At 46.0% G+C, this 26,340-nt stretch overlaps 1 protein-coding gene and 1 long non-coding RNA gene across 2 annotated transcripts; one reads left to right on the top strand and one right to left on the bottom strand.

The window, feature by feature from the left end:
- The first annotated feature begins 533 nt into the window (after positions 1-533).
- LOC122460812 lies at positions 534-24,109 on the top strand. Its single transcript, XR_006282327.1, has 3 exons — positions 534-544; positions 4,105-4,110; positions 23,481-24,109. It is a non-coding gene; the product is annotated as an uncharacterized LOC122460812 (long non-coding RNA).
- CCDC177 (coiled-coil domain containing 177) lies at positions 18,851-23,192 on the bottom strand. The gene is made up of 2 exons (XM_038407327.2): positions 22,995-23,192; positions 18,851-22,026 (listed from the first exon to the last, which is right to left on the bottom strand). The coding sequence occupies exon 2, from the start codon at positions 22,005-22,007 to the stop codon at positions 20,064-20,066; it is 1,944 nt and encodes a 647-aa protein (XP_038263255.1). The 5' UTR covers positions 22,008-22,026; positions 22,995-23,192; the 3' UTR covers positions 18,851-20,063.
- Positions 24,110-26,340: the final 2,231 nt, after the last annotated feature.

Raw genomic sequence — 26,340 nt, forward strand, 5'->3', positions numbered from 1 at the left:
GTCCACTAGTGCGTCCTGTATGCCCAGTACAGTGATCATTCCGCTCAGTGACTCAAATGACAGACCAAAATGCTAAAATATTTACACAAAGTCCACTATGAAATTTAATTTAGAAAAGTTTGTACAAGCTCATTCCTTTGTATCTTTATTTACAGCATGAGGATTTTCTTACCAATCAGGGACACTTTACTGCAGTGGTGCAAGTAGAAATTATTTCTTGCCGGTACGCTGCACTCGTAGGAGGGACACCAGGGGAGGGGGGCATGTGACCTCCCCATATCACCCCACCCTGCCCCCGTGCTCTGTCCTCCTCCTGCTGTACAGACTCCAGGCAGAAGAACTCAGGAGATGCAGCTGTGTGGAAGGGCTGGGGGCCAGGCTGGGGGCAGTACAGCCCGCGCTGGAGGAGCTGCTGGCATGGGGCAGCCCTTTCGTTGCTGTGGTTCCTGGGAGATCAGGGCTCTTTGGAACCGCAGTGGCGAAACGAGCAGAAGAACATGGGGCTGCCGGGTGGCCCCACACCAGCAGCTCCTCTGACACGGCTGTACCGCCCCCAGCCCAGCCCCCAACCCTTCCACGCAGCTGCATCTCCTGAGTCATCCTGCTTGGGGTCTGTACAGCAGCCCTGCCAGAGGGCGGGCCTGGGGGCAGCACACCTGCTCCTTTCCCCACTGCGGTTCCCAGTAGGAGCAGAACGCCGGCAGCTTCTCCAGCGGCGGTACCACCCTCTGCCCTGCCTCCCAAGTCCTGTTCTCCAGCGGGGCTGCTGCTGTACACATGGAGGGGACGCAGCCCATGGAAAAGCAGGGAGTGGGGCTGAGGGCGGGCTCCTCCTCTGTCTTTTCAGGATGCTGAACTGGCTATAAATATTGTACTGATACAGCATACTGGACCCAGTGGCGTAGCCAGGTGGAAAAACAGGGGGAGCGGAGATGAAAAAGGCACCACCCGCTTGACCATAACATCTTACTTGCACCACTGCTTTACCATGGTTAGGCCATCCAAAGCCTCAGGATGGTGGGATGCTGTAGGAGTTGGGGCGAGGATCATTCGGTAGCAGTTGTCATTTCAAAATAGCGCCAGACTACTAAAATAGACAGATATGTCTGCAAAATAAGAGAATGGTGCTCAGGATGGAGCTGTCTTTCATAAAACTGATTCCCACTTAGCAGGTGTTACGTAATGGGGATCATTTGAAAGCTTGACCATCACATAGGATCCTTACCTTGGAAATGCAAAGTAGACAATGCAGGTCTATCGGAGGTGATACTGTACCTTGCTCCTGGGATGGTCATGTTTCTGGTCTGTCTTTGTTTAAAAGTAATTTCCCCCTTCTCTGCACTCTGGTGTTCCTTACCCCTTTAGTTTCTTGGCATCCATGGAAAGCATGCCAGCTGAAGGAGTCCAGCTAGCCCTGACACCCCTTCAGGTTTCGCACAGAGCAGCAGGACGCTTCTCACCATGGGCTTCTCTCATGGCATCTTTGTATTCATGACCCCACATGTGATAAACTCAGACCTAAGCAAATGGTTTGCTTACTAAATCTGAATTACTGTATGTACTGTATCTAGGGGCCAGGCTACACTGGAAATTGGCTTAAGGGAGAGACACTCTGCCCCCACTCCAAACTAACAAAAATAAATGAATCCTGTATAGGCCCCAGTTTGCCACCCCTGGGTTACAGTTCAATGTACAGTTTTAATAACAGCAGGGAAAACAGCAGTGACATGAATCCCCAAACTCATAATTTTCATAAGTCAGTTTTGGTAAAACGGTTTTCTAAACAAACGTGTATAAACTGGCCCTGCACGTACTGGTTAGAACTTCAACCCTACATTATATGCTTTATGTACAGCATTTGACATCCAGGAGACAGGCACCTTAGAAGTAAGATAGCTAAAGCACCAGGATCTGCAGTAGCCCCATAGGCCTGGTTGTTGCCACTCACAGGATGGGAGTTTGGTCCCTTGCTCCCTACTCTAGCAGAGGCTGGAAGTAACACTAATGTGCACAGCCCCTGTCAGGGCTAGGGGACACCTGGTGTCACTTTCTATTGCCCCTGCTGGTGTACAATGGGAGAAGGAGGGAGTAATGAGGGAAGGGGAAGCAGATCAAAAGGAAGTTGGACTTCATTTTAAAAATAAAATCTTAAATCAGCTGACCAAGCAAAACTAACAAGGCAAGCCTAGCAATAGCAGGGTGTGCTGCACACATGAGGGCTCGGCAGTGGGGTGGAAGTCCTCTGATCACAGAGCTGGGAGGTTCCAAAGGGCATTCTGTGAACTCTCGCCTCTTCCAAACAAAGCACCCAAGGAAACAATCACGATCCTGTAATAATTAAATAGAATTCCAGTCTAATATTTGTCAAATGCAGAAAGGGCAAGGAGTTAACTGCAAGGTTCAACATTCTCCTTTGTTTAGATCCTTCAGGGTTTTGTTCCAGCAACCCTATGCACCTTGCTTCCCTGTAGTCCCCAGTCCCATCACTCCCCTAGAATTTTCTTCTTCACAGGGTTAGTGTGAGAGCTGCCATCTCTGCAGCTGTCTGAAATAGCTTTTCTGTATCTCTCCGCTTCATTCCATCTAGTCACAAATCCTATCAGAAAACCTCTCTTCTCCATTACCTGTGCTTCTTGATTTCTCCTTTGACTTTTTATTTATTAATTCTATGAAGTGTTCTGGAATGGAAATTTGTATGAAAGACACTCTGGGGAGAGCTCATTCCGACCCTGTTTACAACACTTAGGAGTTGCTGTGTATTGGATAGCTCTGGTACTTGGCTAAAACACACAACTTTCATTCGCTGTAATTTCAAGCCTATTTAAATATCCCACTTTATGGCTTCTCATTCTTCTCCCAGATGCTCAGCAATTCTTTTTCTTTTTCTCGGAATGCGTTTCTTCACTTTGCACTTTCTACCTCTGGCTCCCTAGTGAAAAAAGGGTTGAGCTAAAACCATGCCCTGTATGTTCAACAGAGATTTGTTTTCCCAACAAAGCTTCCCTGAACACAGCATGCCACGAGACATTCTACATCTGGGACACCACAATGTGCAGGGCTGGCTTTACCATGAGGCGAACAGAGTATAGAAAATTGTGTCTGCTGCTGGTGCATATGGATTGTCTCTGCTCTAGATGCACGGAGAGGGTGGAGTGCTGTGCTGGAGGAAGGAGGGCACAAGAGACATAACAGGCAGGCAGGAGAAAAGGTGAGAGGGAATAACAGAAAGCAGCAGGAGCTGTAGGGAGAGAGAGGAGGAGGAAGAGGAGCCTCTTATGTACCTCTCTAGCACCCCCAAGAGCCTGGACTGCTTAACCCCAGCTTCTCAGGGAGCTTCCTGTTTCCTGCTGCTTCCCTGAATCCACTTGAGGAGAACAGGCAGTCAACTGAAATAGGAGGAGCCAATTAGGACCTTAAGACGCTGATATCTTCCCTCACTCAGGCCCTGCTACCAGCCTTCTTATTTGTCCCCTTCAACTGAGTGTTGAGAGCCACTATAGCTGGCACAGAACAGCAGTCATGAGTGAAAGAAGAAAACGCCCCTCTGGGGCAGCATTCAGAAAAAGAAAGAAAGCAAAGGAAGCTTTTCTATCTAAGCAGGAAGGAGCTCTCCTGAGATACATAGACACAAATGTTCAAGGTGAGCCTTTCGGCCCCAGTGAGGATGTGAGTGGTGAGGAGATGCCGGATCTTCCAGTTAGTGACTGGGCAACTACTGCAGCATCCATATCTCCATCTCAAATGGATGTAACCATGCACATTCCTGAAGAAAAGTGTAGATCAGAGAAGAGTGTGGTGGAGGCGCAAGAAACAGCTGCTGCTGAGTTTAGTTCCTTAAGTCTAGATAATCCAGGACTGTGGACCCACTTGAGCTGTAGCCTGAGGGACTTCCTTGTACTGCATGGGCCACAGCAAGTGAAAAACGTCATGTTTCCCAAAGACAATGAAAATAGAAGTGTCCATTCAACACATTACTGGTGTGAAATCCCCAATGGGGACAAAGTGGAGAGGCCATAGCTTATGTGCTCAAAAACCCAGTGTAAGGGACTGCAGAAGATTTTGTTACGGCTTAGCCAGGGAACTTCCGCTTTCTCGAGCCGAGAGGTTACTGTGGGACATAGATAGCTGCTTTGTTATTGTGGGATAGAGATAGTTTTTGAAGGACACAGCTGCTTTGTTATTGTAGGAGATAGTTCTTGAAGGACACAGCTTCTTTGCATGGCCCTTCACCAGGTAGTAGAAAGCCCCCTTTAAGAAGCACCTAACTTTATATTCATGAGCTGGTTTTGTGTAATGCTTATTAATGCTGACTGTCTGCCCCTCCGTTGGACTCCGTCCCAGGCAAAGCTCCGGTGTGCTGGGTTCTCCGCCTCCGTGACTGCAACGCTTGGAGTCCCCGTTGCGGGTGGGTCACTAATCTTCAATAAAGCCAATAACTCACAGCTGTGTGTAAGCCTCATTTTTCTCAGAGTACTCCTGCCAGGCCTGTGGTGCTTCGAGCACCTTGGCCCAGAACACCCAAAATGCTGCATACTGTTTTTGTTGCAAACTCTTCCAGTCTCATGTTCCAGCCACATTGGGTTCTACAGGAACAAAGGACAGGAAAAATCTGGCTAGAAATCTGGCATGCCATGAGAAGGCAGCAAATCACCAGAGACCATTCCATAGGTGGAAAGAGCTTGAGATAAGACTAAGGTTAAAGGCCACCATAGATGATCAGCACCAAGAGAAGATTGCATCAGAGTCTCTTTCATTGCCATTGTGAGAATGCTTGCTACCCAAAACCTAGCACTGTGTGGCACTTCAGATCAACTGTGTGTGCCAAACAATGGAAACTTCCTTAAAATTGTGGAGCTGATGGCTGAGTTTGATGCTGTACTCCAGGAGCATCTAAGATGAGTCACCACCCAAGAAATGTACACGCACCACTACCTTGGATAAACAATTCAAAATGAGATCATACAGTTCTGGCAACAAAAGTCAAACAGAAGATTGTGGCAGATCTGAAGTCAGCAAGATATTACTCAGTTACTCTAGACTGCACACCTGACATCAGCCATATGGAACAATAGCTTTAATGGTGCGTTTTGTAGCAACAACAGAATCTAGTGAAAATGTCCCTGCATTTTCTAGAATTTATTGACATTGATGATACGACAGGAGCTGGTATGACAAATGTGCTTCTTAAAAAGCTGGACAATATGGGAATTGCAATAGCTGACATGAGAGGTCAGGGCTACGATAATGCTGCCAATATGAGAGGAAAGAACAGAGGAGTGCAGGCACAGATCCCAGAGTTAAACCCTCAAGATTTTTTTGTCCCATGCAGTTCTCGTTCATTGAACTTGGTGGTCAGTGATGCAGCATCAGCTTCTAGTGAGGCTGCTGAATTTTTTTAATGTAATTCAAAGATTCTATGTATATTTCTCTGCATCAACTCATCGATGGCAAATTTTGAAGCAACATCTGGGAACATCCTCTCTGACACTGAAACCACTGAGTGCCACACGATGGGAAAGTCGAGTGGAGGCGATAAAGCCCATCAAACACCAATTGGGAAGGTAGACGATGTCCTAGTTGCCATTATGGAGGATAATGCTATGACAGGAACTGTTCATGGGAGAACAGTGGCAGAGGGAAATGGAATCACCAGAAACATACATAATTTCAAATTTTTGTGTGGCTTAGTGTTGTGGCATGACATACTGTTTGAAATAAATGTTGTAAGCAAGAGACGCCAACGTGTTGACCTTGATATGTCTGGAGCAATGGAACAACTGGACAAAGCAAAGTCCATACCTACAGTCTTACTGGTCAGATGAGGGATTTCAAAACATTCTGAAGAGTGCACAGAAGTTGGCAGAGGAATTTTACATTGAAGCTATTTTCCCACCCATTCAAGAGTCACCAAAGAAGAAGACATTTTGATTATGAGGCACGGGATAATCCCATAAGAGACCCTAAACAACAAATTCAAAGTTGAATTCTTTAACCAAGTGCTAGATTGTGCAATACAGTCAGTTGAAGAATGTTTCATGCAGCTCAAGGAACACAGCAGTATATTTGGAATGTTGTAGGATATTACAAAATGCCTCACTATACCTGAAGAAGACCTATACCAGCAATGCAGGGCACTAGAGACAGTTTTGACACATGATGACATGCACGATATTGATGCGAGTGATTTAGGTGATGAACTGAAAGCCCTTTCAGGATAAATTTCAGCAGGATCAACTCCAAAGGCTGTTCTGGAATATATGTGCACAAATAAGATGACTGCCCTCTTTCCAAATGCTTTTGTTGCTCTGCGCATACTTCTAACACTTCCTGTAACAGTTGCCAGTGGAGAATGAAGCTTCTCCAAGCTGAAGTTAATAAAAACACATCTATGCTCCGCAGTGACACAGGAGAGGCTGGTTGGCCTTGCAACCATCTCAATAGAGCATGAGCTGGCCCAGACTGTGGACCTTCAGCAGGAAGTAGTTCAAAATTTTGCAACCAAGAAGGCACGGAAAGCACCACTTTGATTATTCGAACAGATAAAAATGCCAGTGTTTACTATGTGTTTACTATGCAGACAAGAAAAGTTACATTTGCTGTTCTGGCCTTTGAAAGTTACATGTTACTTAACATTTTTGAACAAGGCATTTTAAGTTGTTAGTTCTCCTTTATTGGGGTAGGTAGCAGAGCAGTACCATGAGAGGTGTAGAACTGGAAAAGGGCAGAATTGAGACCTTTCAAAGTTTTGGCCCAAGCAAGGGGGCATGGGGGCATCATTTGAGCTCCCCACCTCAGGTGCCAAAATTGTGTGGGCCAGGCCTGACAATGTGTTGTCATGAAAAAGAAGATTCAGAATGTAGTGATGATTCACAATGTATTTTACACAGGACGAATTGAGCAGCTTTCCATGAACTCTATCAGAATGATCTGAAAAGAAGCAGAAGGGCTTGCAGATACCATAAGATGCTGTAGGAATCCCTTGGTAGCTGTATGACAGGCCAATGTCCTTGCAGATGTGGATTTGTGATTCCTGTGGGATCTGACACAATCTGCATTGCAATGCAATGTCCATACAGAGAGTGTTTTACAGATTTGATGAGATCCTGCAGGAAATATCTGCATTACAAGTAGAGTGTCTCCAGTAGGGAAAGTTTTTTAATATCATGAGATTGTGGACACCACAAGAAATCTGTGGTAAGGACATTGTCCCTTAAAGAGATGAGCTTGCAAATTCCATCATATCAGTAGGAAGGTGTGACACAGACAGCTGCAGATTCTAGGAGATTCTAATGGAATCAGTGTTACAATGTTGTACTGAGTCAAGAGGAATGCACAGATTCTGGGAGCTCCTGCAGGGGTCACAGAGTCTCTATTACAAGACGGTTTCAGAGTAGCAGCCGTGTTAGTCTGTATCAGCAAAAAGAAAAGGAGTACGTGTGGCACCTTAGAGACTAGCAAATTTATTTGAGCATAAGCTTTCGTGAGCTACAGCTCACTTCATCAAATGCATCCGATGAAGTGAGCTGTAGCTCATGAGAGCTTATGCTCAAATAAATTTGTTAGTTTCTCAGGCGTCACAAGTACTCCTTTTCTTATTACAAGACGGTGTCTCTCCTGCACAGAAAGTGTCCCATACCTTGCAACATTTAGCAGACTCTGTGAATCAGAGCGTCAGCCACTGTGCATCTCATGTTGAATGCATCCTTTTATTTAACACAAATGCAAGTAAATACCAGCAGCTCCCATTTGTATTGCATAAAATTCTGAATTAATTTCTCAGTCTCTTTATGGGTTGAAAGACCTCCTCTGTCTCACTTCCATGCAACAATCTTCTCTGGCCTCAATCCCAGATACCTATGTCTCATAGAAAAAAAGATCCTTTCCCTAATGAAGCATTCAGACCTTGTTCCATTGGGTCAGCACACAATCCAATCCTCAGGAATCCTGTCCCCGATCTGGAGCTCTTAGACAGACCTCCCAACCCCCGAGGCATAACAGCCACAAAAAGGGAACGAAGAAGCTCCCTCATCCAGCCCAAGGAGGCAGCCTTTACATACTGCTAAAAACACTGTTTTCTTTATAAATATGAAAGAGTGTATGTGGAGAGAGTTGGATCTCTGAGGTTTCAAACATCCTGTGACTTCATGATCAGAAGACTTTCACTTCACAGTGTTCATAACTGCACTGTTTTCAGAGTAGCAGCCATGTTAGTCTGTATTCGCAAAAAGAAAAGGAGTACTTGTGGCACCTTAGAGACTAACAAATTTATTTGAGCATAAGCTTTCCTGAGCTACAGCTCACTTCATCGGATGCATTTGGTGGAAAATACAGAGCGGAGATTTATATACACACACAGAGAACATGAAACAATGGGTTTTATCATACACACTGTAAGGAGGGTGATCACTTAAGTTGAGCCATCACCAGCAGCGGGGGGGGAGGGAGGAAAACCTTTCATGGTGACAAGCAAGGTAGGCTATTTCCAGCAGTTAACAAGAACATCTGAGGCATAGTGGGGGGCGGGGGGGAGAAATACCATGGGGAAATAGTTTTACTTTGTGTAATGACTCATCCATTCCCAGTCTCTATTCAAACCTAAGTTAATAGTATCCAGTTTGCAAATTAATTCCAATTCAGCAGTCTCTCGTTGGAGTCTGTTTTTGAAGCTTTTTTGTTGAAGGATAGCCACCCTCAGGTCTGTAATCGAGTGACCAGAGAGATTGAAGTGTTCTCCAATTGGTTTTTGAGTGTTATAATTCTTGACGTCTGATTTGTGTCCATTTATTCTTTTACATAGAGACTGTCCAGTTTGACCAATGTACATGGCAGAGGGGCATTGCTGACACATGATGGCATATATCACATTGGTAGATGCGCAGGTGAATGAGCCTCTGATAGTGTGGCTGATGTGATTAGGCCCTATGATGGTGTCCCCTGAATAGATATGTGGACAGAGTTGGCAACGGGCTTTGTTGCAAGGATAGGTTCCTGGGTTAGTGGTTCTGTTGTGTGGTTGCTGGTGAGTATTTGCTTCAGATTGGGGGGCTGTCTGTAAGACAAAGTTCAGCCACCAGGTTAGCCGTGACATTATCAGGGATACTGTTCCTGATGGTTTGTAGTCCATCTTTGTGTGGAATGTTGGTGTAGAGGGCTTCTACATCCATAGTGGCTAGGATGGTGTTTTTAGGAAGATCACCGATGGATCTGCACTGTGATCTGAACACTACTTATGCTGTAGAGAAGAGGGCCTGGTCCTTCCCTGTAGCTGGACCAGAAGAACCCATACTCTGGGAGCCTATTCTTGAGTCACACGGAAGATGTGACATTTTGGGTACAAGTTTGCCTAGTGGTGTGAGCAGTATTTGAACCTGTGCTTCTTTGGATATACCCTCCCGTTGCAGGTCTGATTCACACACAGCAAAACTCACCATCTTTAATTTATAAGAGCTGCTGCACACTCTAGGGATCTGTGCAGGGGCACTTGTGTATTTCTCCTGTGCTGGAGGCACCAGAACCACACTCTTAAGCATGTTCATATGACCCATTCCACACACCTCCTGGGTGAAATCCTGGCTCCACTGAGTCAATGGGGCCTGGGTTTCACCTCGTGTTTTGTATTCTGTCTTACATCAACATAAAATCTTGGCCTAAATGAGTGCAGGCCAGAGAAGGGTCTGCACAGTAAACTTTTAATGGGGCAGAGCATGAGCTCCCCCTGAACTGGCTCAATTCTGCTGGTTGCTAAGGACAGTCTGTTTCCCTATGCTCATCCTACACTACTGATAAATCTAATGCTACTGGTTGCGCTGGATCCCCAGTTCTTGTGCTCTGGGAGCACAAAGACTGCGACTGCCGCTGGCCCCATCCAGACACAAAGTAAGTGGAGCTCCTTTTGCATGCTCACTTCCCATGCTCTGGGCACCTAGGTCCTAATCCACAGCCCACTGAAGTCAGTGGAAAGGCTCCCATTGACGTCAATTGTCTTTTGTCAGTCCCCTACTCAGGGCTAAGGTGTTGTAAAAAGTTCCAGATTGTGGGGCTCACACTGGAAGGTCTTTGTATTCGAATTCTTGAGGGGCAGCTTTTGGTGCTATAGAGTGGAATACCTTCATTGTGCACTTATTGGGAATTCCATTAATGTGGGTAATAAAACTAACCACTTGCTACTATTTAAAAGCAAACCCAAAGAACAGCATTGCTTTTCTACTCCACTCTAATTCTAACTAAGGTGCTGATTTGAGCATAGATGCCACCAGATCTTTCCCAGTATGACTGCACTGTAAGGGCAGGGGGTGGATGAGGACAAAGTGTCCATCAGAGGGTGAGCTAGTAGGGGCTCAGCTGCACCCTGGGATGGGCTTGGCCCCAAGCCCTGGGGCCCTAGGGTGGGATTTTTGACTGAGAAGCAGGCCTGCAGACATAAAGAGCAGCCTGAGCGCAGGGAGACATAAAGGAGCAGAGAGACTCTCCTTAGCTCCCAGGCAGCACACTTGGATAGGGGAAAGGACATAGTTTATATGGTGCACTGTTCTAAGATGGAGAAACAAATCTCACCCTGAAGCAAGGGACTGGAGTCCTGACACTGCTGGGAGTAGCTGGTTGATGCACAGGCCAGTCCGTTGGCCTACCAGTTGCCATTGACCTTCACATTGCCATGGCAAATGGCAGGCTCAGGTTGGGAATAACAAGTTTTTAAAGGACTTTTTTCCACTCTGTTTTTGCACACACAAATTCTTGCTTTTTTTTGTTTTGGGTGATCTTGCTCGTGCCTCATCCAGTTCACTTTTTTCCTCAAGCTGCAAGGAAATGGCTGGTTTTTGAATTGTGAACATGTCAGAATTCACATTTTGCAGCTGCTTGTATTCAGAATGGGCATTTTTGAGCAGGAAACTTGCAAATCGTAATAAAGTTTTTTCAGTTAAGTGGGCCCATCTTTCAGTTTGTAGCAAAATGCAATCATCCAATCCCCGCTACTCAAAATAACACGGTTAGGATTTCTTTTGAGGGGAAAGAGGAGAGTGTCTTCTGGCTAAAGCCAGGTGTCAAAAATTCAAGCCCCTGGCCTCCCCGCCCCCCCCTCCCCAAAATAAATCATAAAATAAAATTTTATGATTGATGAGGTTGACTTGATGTTGATTAAGGATGTGAAGAAACAAATCCCCCAATCCTTCCCCCTCCAAAAAACCCAAAACATTCCCACCATTTCTACTAGCATCTGACAGAGTCTAATCTCTTATCCCCTAGTGTTTCTCTTTCTGCTGCGTAAGGTACCTGTACACTGGTCCATCCTCCCCAGCTCAGCAGTGCTGCAACTGTTCAGGCAGAATGTCTGCCTTCCACACACAGCTCAGAAAGCAGCGTGGAGCACATAGTATTGACAAACCCACCACTGCGCCTAAAAATAAAAAGGCAGATATGCGACCCTCCCATCCCACTCCGTGGATACAGTGTAGAGGTTGGAGAATGATTCCCCCTGGGGCTCCTGATCTCCTATCGGATGAGAACTAAATCAGTGATTCAAAGCAATAATCACAAATACTTCAGAGGTTAGACTGTGAGAGTCACACTGATCTGTGGTGAACTCCACTGATGTCAGTGTGCTTACTTCTGGATGAAATGGGTCCTGCACATTTAACAATTTAAACCCCACAAGGAGTGTTACTTTCTATGTTCATGAAAGTGGTGGCCTAGTCAGACTTAGACAGGTGTTGGGCAATTGTCCTCCCCTTCGCCCTCCAAGCACTGCCTCAGTCCTGATTTGCCGCATCATTTCAGCCAAGTCCCCACCACCCTGCTAATGCATCTCACTCCTGACGTGCAGTGGCCCTGCTCTTCTAGTCCAGGGCTCCCCCCAGGGCTTTGCCCATGCAACTACATTTTATGGTCTTCCATATAAGAGTAGGGAAATCTTATATGCACCACAGGTGTTGCTGGACTTCGGCACACTGCAGGAGAGTGAACGATGGGAGCTTGACTCTAAATCCTTGATTCTCTAAGACAGTGCCACCTGGAAAGCAGGGTTCAGAATTGCTGTTATCATGTGGAGCCAGGCCTCCCTTAACAATTAGGAAAGGCATCAGTTAGAGCATAGGTTGGGGAGGTCAGGAACTCCCAGAGTGATAATCCCAGCTGTACCACTGACGTCTAATATCACCTTAGGCAAGTGCAGTAATTTAATTCTCTCTGCTTCAGTTTCCCCATCTGTAAAATGGGGACAATAATACTTACCTACCTCACAGGAGGTAGAGATTTGCTCTAGGAAAGTCTGTAAAGTGCTATAAGAATACTATGCATAGTATTAGTGGTGGTATATCCTACTACAGTGATATTTGCCACTGAACATAGATCTAGAAGGGAGACAGGAGATGTATGCAAAATTACATGGCAACTGGTATGGATCCTTTTGGGTTAGAAGCTGGCACAAACACAATCATGTTGCACAGAAAAGCTGCTATCCTCTAAAGGAATAACAATTTACATGGGAATCGATTCAAGATGCAAAATTCAGATCCAGACCTGGCTTTTTAGCACCTTTCAAGGTTTAGGGGAATTTGGCATTTTAAGTTATCCTGTTATAAATGTTGAGATCCAGAGTCCTTACCTAGGCAAAAATCCCATTAAAGTCAATAGGAGTTTTGCTGGAGTAAGATCTTCATGGTTTGGCCCAAATAGGCTAACTGTGAATTTCACATCTGGATTTGTGTTTTGAACATACCCCTAGGTTAGGTGTGTTTGGATCTGGGTTGGTGGTTGAGGCCTATTTTGACACTATTTAAAATAGGGCTGGGTGAACTGGGCTGTGTAAAATATGAACTGCATACGCACACACATTCTCACATACCCCCTTTGGACCTGATTCGCCACCTACCCAGTTTGACACTGGTATCCGTTTGGTCCTGAACTTTAATCCAAACTCAAACCAAACCCTGAACCTCTTTGGAAGGGGAAACCCATTCCATTACCTTTTATTCCTGGTGTTAATTTCTCTTTCTGATGTGCTACCTTCACACTCGCAGGTTCTGGCCAGGTCCAGAAGGGCTGGAGTAGCATTAGGGCTATTTTCTTGACACTTCCACTCTGACCAAAAGCAGGATGTGCTGGAAATGTCAAGAGCAAGCCTGTTGGGGTAGATTTACAGCCCAGTTTTCCAGACTCCAGAGGTTGGGCTCAACAGCCAGTCCTTTGGATATTGCCTGAACTAGCCTTGCAGAGATTCCCCCATCAGTGATTGTATGGCACAATAAGTCACATCCTGCTTCCACTGAAATCAGTGGAAGTTTGGCCATTTATTTTAGTGGGAGCAGGTTTAGACCCTATGTTCTTCCTTTATCTGGTTCTCTAAAACACTTGAAAAATGGGTTTCAATATATAAGCAGTAACTTTATTTCCTAAGTGTTTTGGGGACTATCCACTACCAAGGAGCCTCCCTTTTCTTGCCTCCCTGCTGTTTTCCCTGGGCTGCCCCTCCCCTTCAAAACCCCATGCCAGGGTAATCTGCTTTCAATCAAGGGAGGTAGACGGTTGCTGTCTGCTTCAGGAATTGCAGAATCATTCTAATTTTTGCATGATGACTCAACATGCCATATGTGGGGTTGTAAGGGGTTTGAGCATCCTGCAGCGATGTCCATAGCCTATAAACGCAGCAGGCTGTGAGGCTGTATTGCAACACAATGACATTTGCATGAAAGGTAATAATGTTGCACTAAAACATCATCAGGTTGTACTGTAACGTGCCCGTGCAATGTAAATATCACGGGGCAATTTTCAAAGGAACTACATGGGAGCTGGACACCTATCTGCCCTTTATGCTTATGAAAATCTCCCCCCACAAAACTGTAATGGCTGAATTTCTTTCCAGTAGACTAGCTCCCAAAGGCCTGGATTCAGCAAGTCACTTAAACATATGCTTAAAGTTACAAACGTTGTTGAGTTGGGGGCCAAAGCTTGCAACAGTTTGCAGTCCCCTTCAGAGCTCATCTACATGTCTCCTAGGTGGGGGAGCTCTACCAGCCATATGACATACTGCTCAGACCTCACCAGGGGAGCACTGCCTGCTGCCTCCACAGCATTTCCAGCCTGCACAAACTCCTGGAACAAGTGACTGAAGGCGTGCAGGAGAGTCTGCCATACTAGAGAGAAGAGAACTAGCCACAGGGCCACAAAGCTGTATTCTGTATGGAAACTGGCATGGTTATTGGCTTTATAGCTTGGAGTGACATGATTCATCACTCCCAGCTCTCTGCACCGCAGAGATGGATATTTTATTGTTTTACTTTGTTTTTTCCCCCTTCTCTCCTGCTTTTTAAAAGGCTATTAAACACAGCAGCACAAAATAGTGTTAGAACACTTACTTTCTGACAACCAACACAAGCAAGAAAATTCACAGACAAGTGGAAACTACCAAAATCGAATCTCCTGGCTGAGGGTGCAATCAATGGCAGGGGTCAGGGAGGATGGTCTTTCCCTATGTTCAGCACTGCACAATCCGATAGGGTTGGGAGAGAGGAAATGTTATTTCTCTTAAGCAGTAAGTAGCGACTCTAGCAGAGGCAGCAGACTGAACTTGATGGGCCAATGGTCTGATCCAGGATAGCAAATCTATGTGCCCTAAATTTCCCAATCCAGTCCAGGCCTTGTAGCACGTAAAGGGAAAATTTCTCCTCTTGGATCTACCATATTCTGCCTTCATTGTGTGGCTGGAATGTCCAACTTAGGTCAATAGAAATTTTAGCATGCAATGAGTGCAGATATGCATTGTGGACAACAGAGCCACACCATAGATAGAGAATTCTGGCCATCATGTATCTTTTTCATAGCCATGCGGCAAAAAAACATACAAGTATGAGAACCTTCATATTATTAAAAGGTCTCTTTCTATCATGGTGTTAGGTATATCTCTTCTTCCAGCAATACTGGCTTGATCGTGTCTTAATCAGGCAACACTCCAGTTTATGTCATAATGGGAGAGTGTCTCCTCACAGCATTTTTATCTAAAGTCCAGAACGCTCTGTGTATATTCACAGTCTGCGAATTCCAGCCAGATCAAGAATGATCACTAATAATCAGTCAAGCGGTCATCAACTGGACATTAGAGAGGGGTCCAAGTCTCAGAGTTTGATTCTGGATTTGAACCTAGGGATATCTGGGTCTGGGTTTTGGTTTGACACAGTAGAAATAGGGGTCAGTTGTGAAATTTGGATCTGGTTTGAGATGTGGATCTGGATCTGAGCCTTCCTAATGTCTATAAATTCAGAGGTGTGATTTGGTTCCAGCATATCTGTAATGAAGATAACCACCCAGTGCTTTTGGTCACAGAGACTCCCTGACAATGGTAATTGTTTTTTTTTTTTTTTTAAGTTCAGATATGTAAATTGTGCAGGGATCATTAGAGTATGCAAGAAAACATAGTCTAACGGCAAAATCTTAGGATTATAATAAAATAATAGCTCATGATATGGTTATGTTTTATAGTCCTAGTGAAGGACCAGCAGAGGTGTTATAAAGGGAAGGGTAACCCCCTTTCTGTATACAGTGCTATAAAATCTCTCCTGGCCAGAGACAAAACCTTTTCATCTGTAAAGGGTTAAGAAGCTAAGGTAACCTCGCTGGCACCTGACCCAAAATGACCAATGAGGGGACAAGATACTTTCAAATCTGGAGGGTTCAGGGGAGAAGCAAAGGGTTCTCTCTGTCTGTGTGATGCTTTTGCTGGGAACAGATCAGAAATGCAGCCTTCCAACTCCTGTTAAGTTAGTAAATAATCTAGCTAGAAAATGTGTTAGATTTTCTTTTGTTTAATGGCTGGTAAAATAAGATGTGCTGGAGGGAATGTATATATTCCTGTTTTTTGTGTCTTTTTGTAACTTAAGGTTTTGCCTAGAGGGATTCTCTGTTTTGAATCTGATTACTCTGTAAGGTATTTACCATCCTGATTTTACAGAGGTGATTCTTTTACCTTTTCTTTAATTAAAATTCTTCTTTTAAGAACCTGATTGATTTTTCATTGTTCTTAAGATCCAAGGGTTTGGGTCTGTGTTCACCAGTACCAATTGGTGAGGATTCTTATCAAGCCTTCCCCAGGAAAGCGGGTGCAGGGCTTGGGGAGATATTTTTGGAGAAGATGTCTCCAAGTGGTCTCTTTCCCTGTTCTTTGTTTAAAACACTTGGTGGTGGCAGCATACTGTTCAAGGTCAGAGCACAGTTTGTACCTTGGGGAAGTTTTTAACCTAAGCTGGTAAGAATAAGTTTAGGGAGTCTTTCATGCAGGTCCCCACATCTGTACCCTAGAGTTCAGAGTGGGGAAGGAACCTTGACAAGAGGTCATCCTCCTTTTTTTTAGCTCAGTCATGAGGGGCACCAAACCATTTTCTACTGTGGCCAGCAGAAGGGCTAAGGCCACTTCTGACTTTGAACATCTCAATACTGAAGATACAATTGGCTTCATTTTACATGTATTTGGGGACCTAATTCTGCTCCCACTGAAATCAACGAGAAGCAGGAGCAGGCTCTAGTAGCCTCTCTCAGGCCTCTGCCAAGCTTGCTGACATGGCCTTTGATGCCACAAGTTTGAGTACTTCTGAATTTGTGCTATTTGGGGCCTTGATTAAAGCCCATTGAAATCAATGGAAAGACTCCCACTGACTCCAGCGGGCTTTGGATCAGGGCCACTACATTTAGAAAGCATAATACATGCAGAGTAGAATGTGACCTTTTTGGACTGATTACACTTTCAGCTTCTATTATGTATTTGTTCATTTTACTGTCACATTCAGCATCACTTACTTCCCCCATTGTATCTGCTAAAATGATCAGCAATGGCCTTTAAAATAGACACCCCCTCCTCCCCTCCACTGAGCTGAATACGAGTAGAGGAGTTCTTACCTCTCAGTCATTGTTTTTTCTGGGACTGCAGAGGGCCTGAAATAATAGTGCATTAGATGGACTCACATCACATTTGGAAGATTTTCTTCTCAGTCAAGAGGGCTAGAAACAAAGTTGAAATCCTGGCCCCACTGAAATCAATGGACATTTTGTCATTGACTTCATTGAGGCCGGATTTCACCTTTGCTCTTTTTTTGTAATGAAAGCTTAGATTGTGCCCAGTTTGTATATGTCACTAGCTCCATATCAGCACATCAAGTGGGCTACATCGGGCTCAGATGTTTGAAACCGCTGCTTTAGACCTTTGCGGCTACTAGGGAGTTGGTGGAGAACTTAAGTACAAAAAATAGGGTGCCTTGCTGGCCTTTATATGCTTGCACAGGAGAAATTCGGCCTATTTTAATGTTCAAACTTACTAATGTACCAAGCAGTGGGGGTGAGGGAAGAGAATCCTTTCTGGGCATGGCGATCCAGCAGTGTCCTCCCTACATTTCTGAATATTCTTGCCATTTGGTATAAGCTGGTGCTTTCCAAAGGAAAAAGTAATTCCTGGCAAGTATGTTTTACTTTACTTACTAACTAAAACAAAGACATTAAATAAATACATATAATTATAAATAAACATTAGTAATACTTTGCATTTCTTTAGCACCTTTCATCTAAACCTCTCAAAGTGATTTACAAAGTTTGGTGTTATCCCCATTTTACAGATGTGTAAACAGAGGTATAGCAAGGCTTACGAGCCTGATTCTGTTTCCTTTTAAATCAGTGCCATTCATTTCCATGGGAGCAGAATCAGGCTCTAAGGATACATCTACACAGCAAAAAAACAACAAAAAAAAACAAAACCAAAAAACCCACAGCAGCGAGTCTCAGGCCAGCTGACTTGGGGTCATGTTGCAGGCCTACAAATAGCTGTGTAGACTTGGGGCTTGGGCTCTGAAACACAATGGGGGAGTGGGGGACTTGGACCCTGGACTTCAGCACAAACCTAAATGTCTACACTTGTATTTTTAGCCCCGCAGTGCGAGCCCTGCAAGCCCGAGTCAGCTGACCTGGGCCAGCCTCGGGGTTTTTATTGAAATATAGATGTACCATAAGCAACTTGCCCAGTGTTACACAGCGAGTCAGTGGCAGAGCTGGGAATAAAATCCACGTCTCCTGACTCCTAATCCCCTTCTGTTTATGCTAGACAATACTGTCTTTCTTCCCAGTGAGCCAGAGGGAGCAAATACCGTAAGACTCGGTATAAACCACCCACCCTGTTCACTTCCATCACTGGTTTTTATATTATTTCCATGGTTCATACCCTGGTAACACTGGTCTAACATTATCATTGCCACTAACCTAACATCCTCTTTAAAATCTTTTAAGATCTGCTGCCATCTCAAGGAAAACTTTGAAGAGCAATCTATTTAGAAATGAATCTGTGAAACGTAACACACATTTTGTCTTTCTCTTCCCCTGTATTTTGTATTATTAGAGCTATTTGTATGAACACAGGAACTTTGCTGCTCCTGCAGCCTCTCCCCCATCTGAAGTGATCATGTTCTGTTTGTGACATCACCATTTCCACAGCAACCTAATATGATATCACAGACAGTGGATTATACCTCCCATTTGTGATCAAGCTACTGGTGCACCAAAAACTTGTAAGAAACATGGCAAAGCTTTCTGTATTCGAGCAGCTATGTTTTCATAACAGTAACTAAGGAGAAAATAAATGCAGAAAATCTGAGCAGAATTATCTCTATATATAGATTGTTTTCCATGAGGTGTGAGCAGGTTTTTTACAGTCCCAGTTCCTTAGCAGCAGGGCTCATTCCTCTGTACAAGATACCTAGTTAGAGTTGTGAAAATGCCACATTCCTCTGCTGAGTGAATCCACAACAAAACATAATTTGTCCCCGAATGTGCGTTTGTTGTTTTCTGTGCCATAAAGAACAGAACATAATCATTAGCACCAATGGACAAATAAATATTATAATGTTTAGTAAGTCATGATTAGAGCTGGGCGAACTATTCATTGCAAATAATTTACTTGACAAATTTAATCCCCTTTTCTTTTCACAAATGATTGTAAACAGGCAGGTTTTCAGAAGTTTGTTCATTTTCTGACATTATTCAGTGGTTTGTGCAAACATATTTTCAGTCTATGGATTGCTCATGAACCTTTCACCATAGCTATCATGTCAAGTAGTAGTTCATAATATGCTATTAAAGCTGTGTGATTGTCACCTAAGTCACATGGTATTATTTCTGCTCCCTGATTGGATAACTCCATAACACATATACAGAGCTTTCAAGAAGGCCACACAATCACTTCCTGTGCAAATAACCCAGGAATGCATATTTGCAATAGTATTTGTGATAATTTCCCTTTCTGCAAACATTCTTGCAAACAAAAATTCCTTTGTGCGATCATCTGCGGAAAGTGAATAAAAGGGGTTGTGAATACCATCATCAAAAGGAACTTTGGGGGGTTATTTGAGTAAACGTTGATTTGCGGCAAATGCCCAGCTGTGGTTATGGTATCTTTTTGCATGGTGTTAAAAAATCTTGTAATAGGCACCTCTCTTTCCACATTTTACATCAGTAGTGGATAAAGTGCAAACCATGGACCAAATGCACCCCATGGAGTTCTATAATGGGGCCATCCTCATCCTTAGTATGGAAGCATGACACAAAGAGAAGACAGTTCCCAGCCTCTTGATCCAAGCTGAAAGTCACTCAAATCAAAATGAAGCGTTACATGCTGAGATATGTACTCTCTACTGTGTGCCCTTGTCATAATAAAGATGAGGGTGACTGCAAATTGCTCCATTTTAGGCAAATTTGAGGTGGCCCACAGATTTCTGGGAAGTTGCCTTTGGAACCTCAGTTGAGTAAATTAGTGTGCTTCTGCTTTAATCCTTGCACACATCTTTGTGTAGAGTGGGGATAGGGTAACTTCTCTTCTGGTAGGGATAACAAAGGTCAGTTTCATAAAATAACCCCCAAAACAAAAGCATTTTTAGAAGATATGTGAAATAGCTGCCACGGGGTTTGTGCTGTACCCTACTCCCAAAAATAATAAATCAGGGTTAAAAACTGAAATTTTCTAATATGAAAGAGCTTTCTAATGTGTTCTGATGGGCACCAGATGATGTATTCCCCATTTATCCACAGAAAGAGAAGGCCTTTCATTTTTTATCCAGGCTGGCGTGCAATTCTGCCTCAGAGACCATCTTGTCAAAGGTGCGCATGTTCGTTTCCTCCCGCACCTTTTCCCGGACATGGAAGGATGCCCGGGCGACCGACTTGGCATTATCCAGGACAGTTTTCTTCTCCTTGAAGATCTGCTCGCTCCTCTCCAGCTTCCTCTCGATGGACAGGAGGATCTCCCTGCGTCGAAAGTCCTCGTACTGCTCCACCTTCTGCTTGTTTACCTTCTGCATCTTCTCCTTCTCCAGGCGGCTTAGGACCACCTTGCGTGCTTTCTGTTGAACCACCTCCTCAGCCACCTGGGCAGCATGCTGGAGCTTCCTCTCTGTTGCTTTGGCCAGGGCCTCCAAGTGCTCCTTCTGCTCCCTCTCCTTCCTCTCAGCTGCCAGCTTGGCTCTCTGGATTTGCATCTCCTCCCGCTTAGCTTTCTCCCTTAGCTCTTGATTCCTCTTCTCAAGTAACTGCTCATAGTTCTCCTGGGCCTTGTGTAGGTTAACCTCCACGGAGGCCTTTAGCATCTCCTTCTCCTCTGCCTCGTGCCTGGCCAGTTCCTTGAGCAGGGCCTCATGCTTCAGCTTCTCAGCTTGGTTGAGCAACTTCTTTTCCTTCTGCAGCTGTAGCTCCTTCTTCAGCTTCTTCTGTGTAGCGGTGGACATCTTCTCCTGCAGAAGATGTTCTTCTCGGTCCAGGAATTCTTTCTTGTCTTCTTCCTTTACCTTCAGGTTGTGCTCTTGATGGAGCTTCTTCTGCTTGTCTTCCAGGATGGCCTTCTCTAGCTTATCCCTTTTCATTCTGTCTTGCTTCTCTGCCTGCTCCCTCCACCTCTCTTCATACATCAGGCACTGCCTCTGCTTCATCATGGTAGCCTCCTTCTGCCCTTGGGTCAGCTTCCCACGGCGCTTCTCGACCTGGGACTCCCACATCTTCTGGCACTGCAGCAGAGCCCTCTGCTTCTCTTTCTCTTCCTGCTCCTTCTGCTGCTCGGCCCTTCGCCGCTGGCTGTCCCACTGGAGGTGGGCGGCATACCTCTGCTCGTTCAGGATGTTCTCCTCCTGGTGCTTGGCTATCATCAGGGCAGCTATCTTTCTGTCCCTCTTGGGCACCTCCTTGAGACCCTTCTTCTTCTTCACCTCCCTGACGATCTTCTCCACTTTCTTTGTGGTCTGTGGGGAGTGGCTCAGATCCCCCAGGCTGAAGCTTCTGCCCGCCAGGGAGTTCATGGCAGCCACCGTCCTAGTCCGAGGGGTCCCTTTGGTCCATCGGTCCCTAAAGCTTTCTCCGCTGTAGGACGAGGATGCCCCTGATTCAGAGGATGTTTTGGTGGAGAACCCCTCTCTCCGTTTCTGCAACGAGTCCAGGGAGTGGCTCTTGGTCTTGGTCCCAGTAGGAGCCCCCGCCCCTGGGGCTAGGGCGCAGCCCCCATCGGTGGTGGGTTTGAAGGAGATCCTGGCAGCTGGGGAGGAAGGGAGGCTGCTGAGCATGAGGGGAGTGAAGATCCTTCTCTTCTCCTCTCGGATAATCCTTTCCCTTTCCTCCCGGCACTGCTGCAGCTTCCTCTGCCGGGCCATCTCGTAGACCTCGTACAGGCCGGCCGCCACCCGCATGGACCTGCCCGGGGCCTCCCTCACCAGCTCGCTCAGGGCCCTGGGCAGCAGCTCCACCGGCCTGACCGCGCAGCGGGCGCACGCTTCCAGGGAGCGGGGGCTGGTGAGCACGTAGCGGCTGCCCTCGGCCTCCGGGCAGTCGAAGTTGAAGAGGTCCAAGCGCAGCAGCGGGGACTGCTCGCGGCGCCTCCCCGGCTCCCCCGCGGGCGTTGGCGGCGGCGGACGCGGGGGCCCTTCGCCCGCCGGCGCCGCATCTCCGGCTGCGCCGCCTGGGTCCGTGCGTTTCTCCTCGCCCGCCTCCGCCGCCGGATCCACCATGCCTGGCCCGCCGGAGAGGCTGCAATGACAAAACCCCACGGGGGGGCTAACTCGTGCGCTGCCCCGGCCAGCGGGGATTCACCGGGCTCCGCTCTCGCGCGCCCGCAAACCCGGGGCAGCCCCGAGCGGCGAACAGCCCGCGCCCGGCGCGCGCGCGCCTTCCGGCCGTGCCGGGACATTTCTCCTGCAAGCTGCAGAGTCGTAACTGGAGGGCAGGGGAGGACCGGCTGCCCAGGCAGCGCTTGGCTGCCGGCTTCCCAGCCTGGGCAGGTGTATTCGTGCAGGGAGCAAAGGCCCTGGCTTTTAAGGGTCGTTCCCCCTCTCAGACACTAACCTTGGGCAGCGGGGCCGTGAGAAGGGCGGGGCGGAGCCGAGCCGCGGTGCAATCCTTATGCCTGAAGGAGGGGACGGCTGGCAGAGGCATTGCTGCGCCCCGGATCAAACGCGCAGCGGCAGCCAAGCAAACACCCTTTCGCTTTCTCGGCGCAACATTTCTGCGGCTGATTCCGGGGCTGGAATGCAGCGCGAGGACACTGACCATGCAGCTTTCAGAGCAGCAGCCGCGTCAGGCTGCATCCGCGAAAGGAAAAGGAGGACTGGTGGCACCTTAGAGACTAACGCATTTATTTGAGCCTCAGCTTTCGTGAGCTACAGCTCACGTCATCCGATGCAGCCGCTGAATGTGTTAGTCTCTAAGGTGCCACAAGTCCTCCTCTTCTTTTTGACCATGCAGAGCCGCCGCTAACAGACCGCCTGGCAAAAAGCCCCTGCGCTTTCTCCGCCGAGCACCGAAGCATCAGCCTGCGACGCGGAGAACATCCCTCCCCATGCATGGGAGCCTGTGACTCCCTGCCTCCCCCCGCCCTAAAAAACAACCACCCCCAAAGAGACGTGCATCAGCCTCCGTCTGCCGACAGCATGCTGAGGCTTAAACGTCCTTCCTGGATCATTCAGGACAGAGCGGAATCGCGGGCGTCATTCACTTACTGCACTTCGCTTGGGCTCTTTCGGCGGCAGGCGGAACCGTGGGCTTTTGTCCCCGGGCCGCCTCCTCTTCAGCAGATGTAACAAGCTGGTTAGTGCTGGATCAGGTTACTGGTGGCAACAGCAGCAGCTGCCCCTCCACGGCTCCCAGCAGCCCCCGCGCAGACACTTCACCTAAACACAGGAGGAGGGTGCAACCTCAGGCATCTCTTCTCTGCAGCCTCCAAAATCTCGGTCTCCTGCCCCCTCCCCTCCCCCCCACCGGAGCGATCCTTGGTAGAGGCTGGGATTTGATGAGAGCAAGGGTTGGCTGAAGAAGGAGTGCGTGGGGGGAACAACCCCCCCCATAACCCCAAACTGCTTCTCTTTTCAAGACCGGGGGAGGGTGTCAAAAAGAAGGGACTATGCATAAATGATGAGCAGTTCTCCAAGCAGCACTGGGGTCATCCCGTCTGGCAGTTTTAGTGTGGGGCGGGTTAGGTGGAGGAGGTGACAAACTTCACAAGCAAATTCATTAGCTTCCCCGGGTTTCCCTTCCCTCTTGTGTTAACTCTTTAGAATGCTCTGAAATAAAAGGGCCAGGTGAATTCTTCCTCTAAGGTGCCACAAGTACTCCTTTTCTCCTTCCTGGAGAGCGTCTTTACCGTGTAAAGCCCCAGCTGCTATCCTGCCAATTCCATGAAATGTATGTGTGTATGTTTCCCTATGAATGTTGTTATTTTTTAAATTGTATTACTGTAGTGCATCCAGGCCGCAGTGGAGGTCTGGGTGCCGTTATGCCAAGCTCTGTATATATACCTAAAAAGAGACAGTCCCCACCCCCAAGAGTTTATAGACTACATAGAAAAGACAGAAGAAAGTGTGGAGGAAAGGAAGGATTATTAACCTTATTCTACAGATGGGGAACAGAGACACAGGGAGATTAAGTGACTTGCCTAAGCTGGAAATTAAACCAACATCTTCTGAGTCCCAGTCCGGTGCCTTGACCACAAGACCTTACTTCCCCTACTAAAAATGTTATCTACTGTTACTTTTATTCCATTTTTGCTTGCTGGGGAGAGAATTGAGGGGAAATAGCTCACTATGTAAATATATTGTAATAAATCTGCAGCCTCCTTGGACTTAACCGTTATCGCTATTCAGCTTGTCTTGGCTATTCCACACTTCACTGTCACCTCTGAGATAAAGAGTTTCCTGCTGTAAAAGCACAGTTGAATGTATGGGGAATCTCTGCTAGCTGTCAACAGTATACTGTCTCTGACACATAGCTAAGCAGTTCTGGTTCTATCCAATAGAGTGCAGTAGTAAACATACCATCCAGTTCATTACAACCATTAATGCTGTTAATCAACTTGCCATTTAATTGATACATTTACAGTTTAGGGTTACTTGAAAAAGAACACATGACCAGTCAAATGACCTCTAGGACAGCCCTAATTTAAGGGCAAAGTGTAGTCTAAGGATCAAATATGGCCCACAAAGGCCTAAAATGCAGTCCAGGACTGCCCTCTCCTTGTAACAGCAAGGTAAGACTAGTGACCAACTGCAGGTTTTATTGCTTGTGCACTCAGATAACAAATACTTTTGACCTGTCTGCCGAGGGATTTCTAGCACACCCATACCAGTATACCAAGTAGATAGGTGGCAAACTCTACCAACAAACAATCCTGATTTATCAAATTGAATGGATTTATCGTCATAGTATCTAGGTGACAATTGTAAAGGTCAGCAACCAGTCTCATGCATCAATTGTAAATTCTTCAGGACACGGCGGTGTACTCAATGTCTCGCCCACTGAGGGTTGGGCCTGTAGGCGCTACCATAATGCAAATAACTAGTAATACTAATAATAATAGACTCCGTTACTGCCTAACTAGAACTATATTCTCTGCCTCATGGAAAATATTAGAGTTGCGTGTGTTTGTGTTTTGATATAAACCTTATGTACATTGATATGCAAATGTATATGTGGTCCTTTGGCTCTTTGAAAGTTGCTATTGCAGTCTTCACTGTTGCCTAGTTTGGGTCTTGTTCCTTCTGGTTTACTTACAGACCTTCTTTACACAAGGAATACTAAAAGCAGCCTTCTGTGTCGTTATGAGGTATTAATATGCACAGTCTGCTCACAGGGCCATATTAATCTCTCTCTAGCAGAATAATGCAGACCAGAAGCTGAATGTCCAAAGGCACTCTGGAGGGATTGAAGAGAGACATTTCTGTCACTGATCCTTATTTATTTATTTATTTATTTATTTATTTATTTATTTATTTATTTGCAGAATCATAGGGCCTATTTCTCTTTTTTCCCTGCACCTTGTGTAGTCATTTATACACTAATTCAAAGTGGAGATAAAATGCTAGTAATCTGCTTTGGTAGCATTTTACAGCACTTTGGCACTGGGGTAAATTACAGCTCAAGGTGCAGGGAAATGCAGAATCAGTCCCATAGAAGCCAGCGTTGGAAAAAGATGTATTAACACAGCTAGTCCATCTCCCTGCCAGTGTACAGCTGCTCTTTATTGCATATTTATAATCATTTTGTCCAGTCTAGTTTTAAATTTGCCAGCAAATGGGGCTTTGACCATTTCCCTTAGGAAACCATTCCACAGAGATCTCATTGTCAGGATGTTTTCCATTATATTCAGCTTAAATTTTCCCTTAAATAAGTGCCCCGTCCCTTTTTATTATGCTCAAGTCAGTCCTCCTCTCCTTTGTGTTTACACCTTTCAAATATTTGTAAATTGCTTTCATGTTCCCTTAGTTGGCCCTTAGCGAAGCTAACCATGTTATCCTCATAAATCAATCCCTCCAGCCCCATATTTATCAGCTTTTTCTCTGAACTTCCTCCAATTTGTCAATATCTTTTGGATAATTAGATGGCCAGAACTGAACAAGGTATTCCATGTACTGTCACACCAGAGCCACCTGGAGAAGGATGGTTACCTCCCTGCTCTGTGGCATGGTGCCTCTGAATGTACAGCCTGCCGTTGCATTGGCCTTTTTCTCTCCAACATCACACTGCAACTCAGATCTCATTTGCTGTGACTCCTACATTTTCTTTCGACATTACTGCCTCTCAGGTCTCTCCCTTCCAATGACTGTTTGGTTTATGGTTATTTCCCCATTAATGTAATTCCTTATGATTTCCGAGATGAATCAGTATTGTCTGGATTTTCTACTCCCTCTGGGTCTCTCTGTACTGACTGGGGTTCATAATTCCTCCCATCTTAGGCCCAGACTATTCCTGTCCCTTTCATGGGTATGTGGGGAAGGGTAGAAGGAGCCCCCTTGCCCCCTTATGCAGGGTCTAGTATGATTGCGCTCCTTGCAGTCTCCTTATACCCCCACA

This window comes from Dermochelys coriacea, chromosome 6 (assembly GCF_009764565.3).
Source record: "Dermochelys coriacea isolate rDerCor1 chromosome 6, rDerCor1.pri.v4, whole genome shotgun sequence".
NCBI lineage: Eukaryota > Metazoa > Chordata > Testudines > Dermochelyidae > Dermochelys > Dermochelys coriacea.